The sequence below is a fragment of the Sorex araneus genome, chromosome X (assembly GCF_027595985.1).
Source record: "Sorex araneus isolate mSorAra2 chromosome X, mSorAra2.pri, whole genome shotgun sequence".
Lineage (NCBI taxonomy): Eukaryota > Metazoa > Chordata > Mammalia > Eulipotyphla > Soricidae > Sorex > Sorex araneus.
The window spans coordinates 204,006,831-204,021,010 of NC_073313.1; the positions used below are offsets into that span (position 1 = coordinate 204,006,831).

The window sequence follows — 14,180 nt, forward strand, 5'->3', positions numbered from 1 at the left end:
TTATTCATTTCTAGGAAGAAAACCTTGTAAAAAGCCAAAAGTCTGAGCTTGAATAAACCTGTTGTGTTTCTGTACTGGTTATAGGATTTTAATCCTATATTAATGTAGCATACTTTCATAGTGGTTATTTTATGTATATATATGGTCTGTTCCCTGGACTGTTTTCTAGGACCATTTTCTTTTATAGTCCCCTCAGAGAGTAAGTAGTTCATATTTAGGGATTTCTTCCTAAATTGTTCTGCCACAGAGCATGAATTTTTTTTTTTTTATTTTCTTTTTGGATCACATCCAGCAATGCACAGGGGTTACTCCTGGCTCATGCACTCAGGAATTGCTTGTGGCAGTGCTCGGGGGACCATATGGGATACTGGGAATTGAACGTGGGTCAGCCGTGTGCTAGGCAAATGCCCTACCCATTGTGCTATTGTTCCAGCCCCGAGTATTAATTTTAGAGCCAGATAATATAGAGCAGAGGAGTTAACATTCAGAGATACTGATAGTGATTATAGAATTAAAATTTTGATTTCCTACGACCTGACATAGAAAATTTAGATCTTATAATACCATATTCCTCAATCTGAAGTATTATGCAGATCAGTGCTGGTCCACTGGAAGTTCCTGCTGGTCCACCAAAATTTCCCAGCAGTCATGTAGTGACTAAGTAGCAGCAGATATTGCACTATCTAAAAGTTAAAATTTTATTATTGTGGATTTAATAAACACTATTTACATTGAGTTTGGCCTCCAAAATATTTTTTCTGTTTTCTGTGGTCCACGGGTGTTAAAAATTTGAAGAATTCTAGTATTAGTATATTTACTACTGAAACTGGTAGTATTTTTTATCTCTGTCTCTGTCTTTCTGTCTCTGTCTCTGTCTCTCTCTCTCGACAGAGACAGAGAGAGTTACATAGATGGAGGGGAGTGGGGCGGGAGTGACCTGAATTTTGGTATCAGGTTTGAGTTTGAACCTCCAGCTCTACTTCTGCTGAGTATTATCACTCTTGATAACCTTTCCATTTTATTTTGTTAACCAAATAAACAGCACTAACTATGTGATGTTTTTAAACATGGAAGTTTCTGCTGACTCAGTAATAAGCACTCTGCATGGTGGTGGACGCACAGTTTACAGAGTTGAAGTCTTCCGAACACAGTCTTACACTAGGACTGTTTGTTCTCCTGCTTCCTTCCCCAACCCCCCAGTTGATTAAAATAAAACATCTAACAGTTACATAGATGACTTAGTATTCTTAGTCCTAAGAGATAACTACTTTCATTAAAAAGAAAAATTAATTACATTTTAATAAAACATTGCCAAAGACCAACAATTCTAAATGATCCAGTACTAAAATCTGGTTCTGCTTCAAATGACTCCAAAACATAAAATAGAGATGAGAAGGCCCCCTGTTGTTTTCTTATTTGTCGCAGTAGAAGCAAGCTCTCCTGCTGGGAGGATTTGGTTTGTGCTGCTGCACATCTTTAAGTCAGCTAAGAAGGATTCTACACTGTGTTAATATTTCCCTCTTCCAGATGCTTATCAAGAAGTCTTGATTTAACATTGGAGTTTTGTTTGCTGTTAAAGAAATTTGGTCATCTTGTAATTTGTTAATTTCTTTCCAATGTAAGAATAATAATTTGTTCACTTGGAATGTCTCTCAGGCCTTTGGTCTTGTGCCATCAATCCTTAACTTGGGCATAATGTTGCTCTGGTTTTGTCATCTACCTGCTACAGACCCTAGATAGGGAAGTTCTGGCCCAGATTATATTTGATAATGGCCAAATGAAAATTCAAAGAAGGTTACTTGTCTATAGGTCGAAGGGAAGAAATTGATAGGAAAGAGAAAGTTGAAAATACAAGAGAAAGATGAGGTGAAAGTAACTTAAAAATTTATATCTTTTTGGACCATGGCTGTTCAGGCTTACTCCTGGCTCTGTAGGGATCATTCCAAGAGAACATACTTGCGGACCATATGCAGTGCTTGGAATCAAACCTGGCTTGTGCATGTCAGGCAGACATATTACTTGCTATACTCTTCTCTCTGGCCCTGAAAATAACAATTTTTGGCCACACTCTGCAAGATTCAGGGGTTACTCCTGGCTCTGCACTCAGGAATTACTCCTGGTGCAAGGCAAGTGTGCTACATGCTGTACTATTGCTCTGGCCCTCTGAAACTAACATTTAAAACATTTCATAAGGGTGTGTGATTTGCTTATAATGTGGATCCCCTTTTTATTGTATGTTATATTTAACCCTTGCAACCATTCAGGCAACTTTTAGAATTTTCCTTACAATTAAATTGGAGAGAGGAAATTTGTTATCAAGTAAACCAATTAAAAAACTTTAATAACAAATGATACAGTGAATGTTATAGTGAGAATAGTATGGTGAGAATGAAGAGAGATCACAATCCTGAGTTATTTAGGACACAAAATCTGGGAATAGATACTACTGTGTGAAGGAAAAGGTGTGAAATAGAACAACTCTTAGCTTTCTAATTTAGTGACTCAATAAACTGGGAGTCTACAACAAATATAAAAGAATTATTGGGGAAATGAAAAGTTTTTGATACTGATTTGTTTTTGTGGTGGGGGGAGGTATCTCATGGATTTCTTATTTTTTTGCTTTTTGGTTCACACCCGGCAAGTCTCATGGATTACTCCTGGCTCTACACTCAGGAATTATTCCTGGTGGTGCTCGGGGGACCATATGGGATGCTGGGAATTGAACCTAGTTTGGCTGCGTTCAAGTCAAATGCCCTACCCGATGTGCTATCACTCCAGCCCGTCATAGGGATTTCTGATGGCAGCTGAGCATTTATTTCTGTCACGTCAGTTGGAGAATAGTTAAAAATACTGTTTAATCACTAATGAGAACCAGTTTTGATGAGAGGAGAATTTTATTTTTTTTAGAAGAGAATTTTATTCTTTAATTATTTAATTGAGATACTGGAATTTACAATACTGTTAATCACACTTCTCATGCATACATCATTGCCACACCAGACCCGGTCACCAGAGAGCCCGCTCCTCTCCACCCTCACATCCTGCGTGGAAGCTCAGCTGGATGAACAAAATCTACAGTTTCAAAGACTTTTGACCGTCTATTGTTCTATTGCTATATTTCCCCCCCGCCCCCCCCCCCCACACACATATAGGGGATCTCTCTCTCTCTGTCTCTCTTTCTGTCTCTTTCCCCACCTCTCTCTCCTTCTCTCTTTCTCTGTCTCTCCCCCTTTCTTTCGTCTCCCCACCCCACACACAGATGAATAGAGCGAATCTCCCGGAATTCCACAGACTTGTAAACCAAAAATATTGTTTTCAAAAGCTAAATCATGTTTCTAGAATTACATACATTTAAAGAATATTTAAATTAGTGCCAGAGCACTAATACAGTGTGTGTTTGTGTGTGTGTGTGTGTGTGTGTGTGTGTGTGTGTGTGTGTGTGTGTGTGTGTGGAGGGAAGCACTTGCCTTGCACACAGCCAACCTGAATTCAATCCTTGGCAACCCAAGTTCCCCGAGCTCGCCAGAAGTGATCCCTGATTGCAGAGCCTGTAGTCAGCCCTGAGCACCACCAGGAGTGGCCCCAAACTAAACCCAAAACCAAAATGAACATTATGGATAATTTTGTGCAAAGAGAATCCTGAGAAGTATAATTATTAAAGGAGCAGGTGAAGATAGACAAGTGTTAAAAGAAGGTCTGAACCAAATAACTTGAGATATTAGAGGCAAGTTGGTGATGCTGTGGTGTGGAAACAGTGTGTAACTGAAAAGTATAATTAGCATGCTCTAAATCACATTACTTCAATAAAAATGGTAAAAAATAATGGCCCCCGTGCTCATTGAAACCTGTTCTTGAGCAAAGCCTCCAGTGTTCCTGGAATAGCTGCTGATTTTGTTGTTTCACTGATTTCTCTAATAAAAGGTTTATGCAAAAGAAGGGGGGGGAAGGAAAAAGGAAACCAAGATAGTAGTATGGAAAGGAGAGGGCAGCATTCATTTTCAGAAGGAAGCATCAGATAATGCAGAGATTAAGTATCTCATAGAAGAGGCATTATAGTCAAGTGTAATATAATGTATCGTGAATATTTAGAAAATAATATTTAGAAAATAATACATATTTTATGAAATGGGAAAACAGTAATAATTACATTTTTATTTTTTGATTCTTGAGTGCTAAATCATCGTGTCATTATAAGTCCAGAGATGATTCTTAGAGCTGTTTTTAGACGTTGTTTTATACCACAAAAGCATAAACCTTATATTAGTATAGCAGTTACAGTGCAGAGCTTATGTGAACATATTTAAATACATTTATACTTTTTTAAAATTAATTTTATTTTGTCTTTTTTTTTTTTTAAGAGTTCGTGTCTCTTAGCAGTATCAATTGGCTGGGAAGGAGGTGTTTATGTCCAAACATGTGGTCATACGTTGCATATAGATTGTCATAAATCTTACATGGAATCATTACGGGTAAGTTGATTGAATGTTTTTGAAGATCTATGTATTTTTCCATATAGTAAGTATTTTAATTGTGTATGAATGCCAATTCATTTTGAGTGAATTTTGACTACCACCTGAACTATCTGGTCACCCAGTTCCCCTTTTTTTCTTTTCTCATCTCCTTTTCCTTCATTATTTGGCTATAATTTTAGGCTTTGCAACTCTGGCTCTATAAAGTATTAAATTTGAATATCTTTTTTTTTTTTTTTTGCTGTTTGGGTCACACCCAGCGATGCTCAGGGGTTACTCCTGGCTTTGCACTCAGGAATTACTCCTGGCAGTGCTTGGGGGACCATATGGGATGCCAGGGATTGAACCTGGCTCGGCCTCTTGCAAGGCAAATGCCCTACCCGCTGTGCTATCGCTTTGGCCCCAAATTTGAATATCTTGCTGTTGATAATGTCATCATCTTATCTGATTATTCTTCAGATTTTTCTTTTTGTTTTTGAGCCATACCTGGCAGTACTCAGGGCTTACTCCTGGCACTGGGCTCAGGGATCACTCCTGGCAGGGCTCAAGGGGCCATATGAGAGGCCAGTGATTGAACCCTGCTTGTCCCCCAAATTTTTGTTCTCATTAATATGATTTGCATTGACAGTAAGAATTTTCATGCTGATCTCTCTTTTTATTTTTTCCTCGTGTATTATCTGTTTAGGGGGGTGTGGGAGCCACGTCCAGGCAGTACTCAGGGGTAACTCCTGGTTCTGTATTTGGGGATCGTATGGGATGCCAGGTATTGGACCCAGGTCAGCTGCATGTAAGGCAAGTGCCCTACCTACTGTACTATCGCTCTTGCCCTGCATTATCTCTTTTCTAACCTCACTTTCTTGTCCAATGGCTGTTCTGTTCTTAATACCAGTTGTTTAATTCTCCTGTCTTCTTTTTTTTTCATTTTTTAAAAAAATTTTATTTATTTTTTAATTAATTAATTTTTGCTTTTTGGGTCACACCTGGCTATGCACAGGGGTTACTCCTGGCTCTGCACTCAGGAATCACTCCTGGCGGTGCTCAGGGGATCATATGGGATGCTGGGAATCGAACCCGGGTCAGCCGCATGCAAGGCAAACGCCCTACCCTCTGTGCTATTGCTCTAGCCCCTTAATTTATTTTTTAATTGAGTCACTGTGAGAACAGTTACAGGGCTTTTAGGATCCAGTCTCAGTCATACTATGCTCAAACACCCATCCCATCACCAGTGCACATGTTCCACCACCAAGAACCCCAGCATACCCCCCTCCCACTCTCCTTCTGCCTGTGTGGCAGATGATTTTCACTTTACTCTCTCCTTACTTGGATTACATTCAGTTTTCGACAGAAAACTCACTATCATTATTTGGAGTTTTTCCCCCAACAGTCAGACCTGTTGGAATGACATCATTAGATCGTATATTTTCTATTGTCAATAAGAAAGAGCAGATGATGTTGCACGGTTGCGAAAGCGGCCACCCAGTTTGGGGATTCTGATATTAAGTCCAGAGGTATTTGTGCCAGCAGCCGCTGCATTCCGTTATTGGTTTGTGTGCCTCTGGGATCATGGCTGTTCAGGAGTGGAGGAGCTGTTCATGGGTGACCACTCGGGGTCTCATTTGGGCAGGAGGCAGGGCCGGTTCTACCCCCCCCCCCACCCCCCCATCGCAAGATTCCTCATGCAGTCCATCACTGCAAGTTCCTACCTCTCTGTCCAGTTGGTTCTGAACGGTGGTGGTTGCCATGCTGCCGCAAAGGGGAAAAGGCCAAGGGACGGAAACCCTTCCCCTTTCCGGGCTGCACGAGGACATAGCTTAGTTCAGAGTCCAGGAGTATATCTGCCAGCAGCTGCTGCATTCTGAGATTGGTTTCTGTGCCTCTGGGATAATGGACTTTTTGTATATCAGGAAAGGTTGCGCGGCTGTGTAAGTGTAAGCGGCCGTGTGGTTTGGAGATGTCCCAGTCCCGCATACCGGAGCCGTGTTAGTAGAAGCTCAGTGTTGCTTCAGTGTCGCTGGGGCTCCATCTGGGGAAGGCATGCTGACTGTACCTTCTCCGTCTGGCATCCCAGTGTTGTTGGCCCGGTCTGGGGTCCGGAGCACTCTCTGGCTTGTGCTGCCTGCTGGAATGGCCCGGATTTTCACTGTTGGTTATGGCAAGTAAGTCTCCCATCTTTGATTTTAGACCCAGGCAGCCAGAACTACAAGAATATGCTTAAAACGAAACAAACTGCTACTTTCACAAATTCATGGTTTGCTTTAATAGTACCATAGGCATGACTATGGACTGTAGATGTTAGCAATTCACTTGCCTGTCTTTGATTAGGTCCCTCTTTCACTCTTCTCAGCAACTGTTCTAAAATTGCATTTCCATTCCAGACTTTTTCCTTAAACCCCAAAACTCCTTTCCTCTCAAATTCTGTGTCTTCTTTTCTATGTCACCAAGAAAAAAACATGGCTGTCTTGTACTACCTTAGGTTCCTGCCTTGCTTTACTTACCTGTGACAAATGACTCTCCCTACCTTAATTTGCAGCTTTCTGGGTTATTAATTCTTCTGTTTAGGGACTCTTTTTTGTTGTTGTTGTTCTAATATTTCTTTCTCTTTATCATTTCAGAGACTTACTTTAGTAAATTCTTCCATCTTTATCTCCATTTTTTTCCCCAGCCTCTTTTTTTTTCCAGTTCCTAAAGACACTCAAGTGTCTGCCATTCAGAATTTCTCATTGAATTCTCCAAAACTATTCTAGAGCTGGCGATAGGACTCAGTTAGCGAGCACATACATGGCCTCCCTGAATACCACTAGAAGTGATCTTCATAGAATTAAAAAATAGTTGTGGTCTAAGATTCCTAACTTAGAAGCATTCAGTTTCCCCCATTATTATTCCTACTTATAATTTTTATATATACCTTAGTCTTTCTCTTGACTATGCAATTGCTTTATTAGTCTCTTTGCTGTAAGTCTGATTTATTCACCACATTAACCTTTCTGAAATGTAAATTTTATTACATATGTCTTTGACTTAAACTCCTTAACTGATTTCTTCCCGATGGGATAAAATTAATTCTTCTCTGAATGGCATTTAAGGCATTCTGTATTCTGCACTTGCCTGTTGCTTTGACTTTATCTTTATTAATGCGTAACTCTCAGTTAAATATTAGTAAACTACATTACTTTTTTTAACATACTTTGCATTTTAATACTTCAGTTCATTATTTATTCAACAAATATTTGATCAGTGCCTTCAGTTTTCCAGATACTCTGATATTAGGACTACATCAATGAATAAGATAGTTCTTTTCCTCAATAAGTTTACTATAAATTGATTGAGGCAAAGAAAGTAATACACAGTAAGTGCTTATATTATTAGATTTACACAGATGTCTTACTGGAATATCTCCCAAGTGCAGAATATTTTATGAAGTAAAGTTGCTTTAGTGATGTGGCATAAAACTGGAGATATAACCAAGGATCATACTGTAAGGGATCATGTGATATCAGGAATTTTGTCTTGAGACAGATTCCTTAGAGAATTTTAAAAACCAGTGAAAATGAAAGCTTAAGAAATGACATTCTTCATTGACTTTTAAATTTAAGCAAAGAAATAACATTCTCAGAGAAGTATTGTTACTTCTAGAGAATAAAGAACTTCTATACTCTAGAAGTTGTGTAGGGAAGTGGTCTTCAGCCACCAGTCCAAACATAGGCTATTGCTGGTCTGCAGCAATAGAAAGGTTGAAAACCACTGGTCTGCCTCCTTGGTTATCATGCCAGTCTGCACTGGTGTGCAGGACAGTCTGGTCTACAGATATAAAAGACTGAAGAAGCTAGTGTCAACTGCAGAGGATTGATACCGAATTGCAGGAGAGTAATAATCAATGTGGTTGTCATTTTAGAGCTAAGAGATGGTAGTAGCTTGCACTTAATCTTTGCCAGGGTGATGGAGAAGTTTAGCATTTGAAGTACATATAGAAGAGCCTTGTAGAGCTGGTGAGAGAGTGCGTATTGAGCATAATGGGGAAGAGGGAAATAAGAAAATGATGGTGATCATGAAAGATTTTTAGTGGCCACAAAGTCTCACAGTAAGCAGATCACACTGGTTCTTGTGTGGTTGGGAGACCAGTTAGGGGAAGGTAGCAAAAAAATCTCAAGAAGGTAGAACTTCTCTTATTAGTTATCTGTGTGCATTTATTAATTAGCAATGTGTGGTGGGAGAAGACAGAAAATGAAGAAGCTTCCAGGACACTATTCTTTCTGAAGGAACTTTAAATACCTAGAATGACAGGATAGTTGAAGGCACTTGACTAGGAGGTGCTTTGGAAAAAACATTTTTGAATTAGGTGAGAGCATGGTTCATATCTGTTGGAGAAAAAATGCTAGGGGAGTACTCAGGGCTTAGTTGATATTGGAAACCATTTTTAGCAAATGCTTATTTCAGTTTCCTCAAACAGCTCTCAGAGTACAGATTTGGAGAAGTTTTGCACCAGATTAATTTCAGATAAAAGTTTTATTAGGTGTATATTATAGAAGAACATGGGTCTGTGGATAAAGAGTGTTTGCTTGGAAGATTTTGAAATAGTGTGTAGGCGTTGGTGTGTAGGCAGGCTGGGAAAGGTTTGATAAACTGGTACATACTGTAGGAGTTTCAGAGATGGGATTTAGAAATGAAAATGTAAGATGGTTTAGAATGTTTTCAGATATGGATGGCAATGGGTCATTAACAGGACAAGAGTATTATGACACACAGGTGCCGGAGCAGAGTCCCAAGCCAGAGGAGCTGATGAGGTCAAGGTGCTGACACACTGGTAAATATATAGGAGGACATCATGATTTGTAATGGTGAGAAAACTCATATAGATACCAAAGTCTAGAGATGTGGGGGATGGATGACAGAAAAAAGGAAGGAAAAGGATGATATGATATTACTAATTGAGGTGAGCCACAGAGAGAGCATACTGCAATAGTCTTGATCTTGAACCAGCTAGAGGTGAACACTGAATATTGAGGTGTGAGTGATACAGGAAAAATTATTTGATAAACTGTAACATATAATTGAGAGATTTCGTTACAGGTTTTTATTATATATATGTATTTTATATACATATATATATGAGAGACGCCTTTTAAAATATAGTTCATTTCTTTACTATAGATTGTGAAACAAGTTTTAAGGTTTCATGTCATATTATCATCTCTGTTTGTTTCATCTTTCAGAATGACCAGGTTCTTCAGGGCTTCTCAGTGGACAAAGGAGAATTCACATGTCCTCTCTGTAGGCAGTTTGCTAACAGTGTTCTTCCATGTTATCCTGGGAGCAGTATGGAAAACAACCTCTGGCAACGTCCCAGCAACAAAAGCATGCAAGACCTCATAAAGGAAGTGAAGGAGCTGCAAGGACGGCCGGGAGCTTTCCCAGTAAGCACCAGTGTAAGGCAGAAATATCCTAGTTAATTCAGCTTTCCTTCCCAGCTTTCTTTTTTGTTCTAAGCTACTCTGAAGTGTAATTCATTTAGGGAAATTACTTTTAGAGATTTTTCTCTTCTGTTGTGGTTATAAGCAAATTGAGAGTAATAGAACAAGTTATTACCATTATTACCAAAGGCTATACTTAATGTAAATGAATATAGTTATAATAAATACTTCTGTATCATGAAATCCTATAATCTTTAGGGTGTTGAATTATTTTAAAACAAAGTCAAACAAATTATACATATATATATACTTTGAAACATAAAACAATCTAATCATTTAAAAATATATCCCTTAGGAACATTTAGGAATTTTGCGACAATATATTAATACATGTAAACACACACATACTTTATGTAGCACTGTAGCACTGTGGTCTCGTTGTTCATTGATTTGCTCGAGTGGGCACCAGTAACGTCTCCATTGTGAGACTTGTTACTGTTTTTGGTATATTGATTACGCCACGAGTAGCTTGCCAGGTTCTGCCATGTGGGCCGGATACTCTGAGTAGCTTGCCGGGCTCTCTGAGAGGGATGGAGGAATCGAACCCGGGTCGGCCTCATGCAAGGCAAACGCCCTACTCGCTGTGGTATCGCTCCAGTCCACATACTTTGTGTATATGGAATTTTTTATTTAAACACACGTGCGTGTCCATGTGTATCAGATAAAGTATTGTATTATATAATTGATTAAACTGATAACTGTGTCAGTCTGTCTTAAAGTGTGAATTGTTATAAGTCAATTCATTATAAGTCAAAAAATAACCCAGTCAATTCATTATAAGTCAAAAAATAACCCAGAGCTTTCCTTATCCAGTAAAATTTTGTTTTTTAAAAACTTAAATGTTTCATTTTCATTACAGATTTATAATATAGTCCCTGCAAAAGAGTGATGGCTATATCATGGCAGGGGGATAGGAGGGGAATTTCAGTTTGGTGGGGAGTGGGGCAGGGAATGACAAGTGGGCAGTCTGGTGGAGGATGCGGTGCTGGACTATTTTGTTTATGAAATTCTACCATTAACCATGTTGTAAATCATGGTACCCCTAATAAAATAAAAAGTGATAGCTGTGTCTGGTTTATTCAGTACACTGATGGAAACTATGAATAGTTGGCTTTTGAAACACTAATTTGTAGTTTAAGCCTAAGCAGAATGATTCATCTTCTGGCAGTTTCTTTTCTCGGTTGAAGACCAATTAAAGAATCCATGTGTCGCTTTTTCTTTTGTTATCCCTATCTGTTGAAAAATGTATAAAGAGACATTGATATTAGTCTTTGAAAAATAAAAGTCAGAAAACTTCTAAAATATTTTTATGACACCTATTCATTTGCTTAGGATTAAATTGGCTATTTCATGGATGATTATAATTTAGTCACAATATAGAATTGGGATAAAAGTTTTCTACAACTGGAGAAAATATTTATTTGTCTATTATATCTTTGTGCACTAAATATAGCTGATAGCTAATGTATATCTGTTTTGACTTTTTTAATTGTCTAGTGTCCTCAAATATTGCAGTAATAGATTGTTATTGGAGAAAATGAATATAAACTTTCTATATTTTTCAGTCAGAAACCAATTTAAGTAAAGAAATGGAATCTGTAATGAAAGATATAAAAAATACCACTCAGAAGAAATACAGAGACTATAGCAAGACTCCAGGCTCACCAGACAATGACTTTCTCTTTATGTATTCTGTTGCAAGGTAGGTATATATTGTATATGCTTTCATTAAGTAATTACTTAACAGTTGGTTTTATTTTTCCATTTATATTTATTTGATGAAAGGATGTATACCACTCTTAATGTCGATTGAAATTATAACTAGTGGAACCTTCTAGAAGCATTTTAAATGTAAATAGTTTTCCTTTATCTTCTGAGGTTTTAAGTTGAGTGATATTTTAGAATATTTTTAATGATTAGTGTATCTGGAGAAGATACATTATTAACATTTGGGACAGATATATCCTCCAAAGCATGTGAATTTTGCATATAAAAGATATGTGTTATTAAAAATTGTGTTCAGGTGTTCAGTGATATGTGTTCAAGTTCTGAGAAGTAAATTGTAGCATGTTAAGTACTTTATAGAAGAGCACTTTATAGTAAAATAAGAACTTGTTTGTTTTAAACTAGTGAAAGGTCTAATCATATTCTAGAAGACTCAAAGCTGTTTAGAAAATCAGATAAGAAAGAGGAAGCTGGAGATCAGGCATGTTCTAAGTCTCTCAGTAACTAGCAAGGGGCTCAAGAAATAGAAGTAAAGACTTCTCATCTTTCAGGTAGGACCAATCTAACCAGCTGAGTGTTCATAACCTCAGAAATAGTTCCAAACAGATGTTTTGTAAAACTTAGTTGAATGAATATATATATTACTATAAAAGGAATAAGTTAGAGGAGAAGTCGGCATATCGAGAAGTTACAAACACATTCTGTAGCAAAGATATTGTAGATTATTTGTGTGTGTGTGTGTGTGTGTGTGTGTGTGTGTGTGTGTGCGCGCGCGTGTGTGCGTGTGCGCACGCGTGCTCATGCTTGCTTTTGGGGAGTATTTTATTCAAGTAATACTGTAATAAGTAAGATTAGAGAGATAATGTGGTTTTAAAATTATATAGCAGGTTAGTGTCAGAGTATGACTACTGTTCACATCTGTGGTTATCTAGACTTCTTTCAGTTATTGTCTTCCTTTTATCTTCGTCTGAGTTCACCTTTACAGGTCAGTTACACATGCAGCTCATCATTGCTGTACTCTGTCCATTCCCAGAATAAAGAGTAATACAAGGGAAGTGAACTCTGTGTAGTCTTTAGAACCCAGGAAAATAGAGCTAAACTTAGAAAAATTGCAGGAAGCAAATTACAGGAAGCTCAGGATAATGAAACATTAGTCCTTGGTCTGAGAATGAAAATGCTGATCATGGATTGATGTAAAAGAATTTAATGAATTGGGAAGTAAATTTCTGGTTTGTATGTTTCTAGACTATTGTTATTTATCCAGAATACCTTGGAGGATGATATAGCAATTAACATTTTTGTCTCTAGGGTGCTACCAGTTATTGCATTCTACAATAGAATACACTGTATGTAAAAGCTAAATTGAATGTGGTTCAGATTTGACAAGGTTTCAAGATTTTACAAAACTTCTGTAGTTGTTTTATAGGCTGTTGGGATAAATGTAGGAATTCGGTATGCTCTGTATAAAATTATGTTTTATGTAATATATGTGTATGCTTAATTATACTTAGTATATATACATGTATACACACATGCATATATGCATTTATGTCTCTTATGTATATATACTTTTGACTTCATTAGGTGTGACCTTCTAAGGAAATCCTGGTCAGATGGAGATAATCTAGATATTGAATTTTGCTACTGTTTGATACATATTTTGATTCAAATTCTGTTTATTGTTAAACTTAGATTCCTATTTATTGAGTTAAATATGTAAATAACATTAAAGCATGCTATAATAATTGGAGACTTTTTGAACCAACACATTTTTAGTTTTGACAAATTATTGGTAGATAAAGAATATTAATTTTTGTATTTGGAGAAGAAGTAAGATAAATTCTCTTCTGCTCTTGTCTTTGTCTGATCCCTGTTAAACTTTGAAGCAGCAAAGTAATGATTATGAAAGTGAAATACACCTCATTACCCTTTATTTCTATTGTCTAGGCTGGTAAAATTCTCAGTTAGATTGCATGTCTTTTCTAAGTTTTACTTTGTCATTAACAAGAAAATAAGTAAGGCATGCAGAGGTAGCTCAAAGGGCCAGAGTTGCTTTGCATGCAGGAGCCCTGGGTTACTAACACCACAGTACCATTATTTCCTCAGTACTGGTGCAGAAATAGCCTCCTCTAATCCAAACCCTCGCCCTGCTGGGTGTCACCAAAACAAAATGAAACAATAGTTGCCCCAGAAATTAATAAAAAATATTAAGTAAAGGAGAAAAGTATATTGTGTTGTATTTGTATTGCATGTAATTGTTTCAGGGTAGGAAAACAGGCCTTCTTAATTATATATATATAAGATACGAAGAATTATAGACTTGATTATTTTTAATGCTTAAGAGACACATTAAAATACATGATACTAAACATTTTTAAATATTCAAGCAAAATATTTAGAAATGAACTTTGAATCATTTAAATTTTGAGTTATATGTATGGTTATTAAATATGCTGGAACATGTAAATTTATTTTTATTTAGCCAAATTAATTTTTTAATTAGTGAGTCACAGTGAGG

At 37.3% G+C, this 14,180-nt stretch overlaps 1 protein-coding gene across 4 annotated transcripts in view; it reads left to right on the forward strand.

Annotated features, from left to right (window-relative positions):
- UBR3 (ubiquitin protein ligase E3 component n-recognin 3) overlaps nt 1-14,180 on the forward strand; it is a 158,909-nt gene that overhangs the window by 104,713 nt on the left and 40,016 nt on the right. For 2 of the 4 annotated variants that reach the window (XM_055123540.1, XM_055123542.1), the window contains 3 exons: nt 4,359-4,469; nt 9,680-9,892; nt 11,503-11,639. In XM_055123540.1, the coding sequence (XP_054979515.1) occupies nt 4,359-4,469; nt 9,680-9,892; nt 11,503-11,639 (461 nt within the window). The remainder of the gene's footprint in view (nt 1-4,358; nt 4,470-9,679; nt 9,893-11,502; nt 11,640-14,180) is intronic. The other 2 variants (XM_055123541.1, XM_055123543.1) reach the window with 1 other exon arrangement.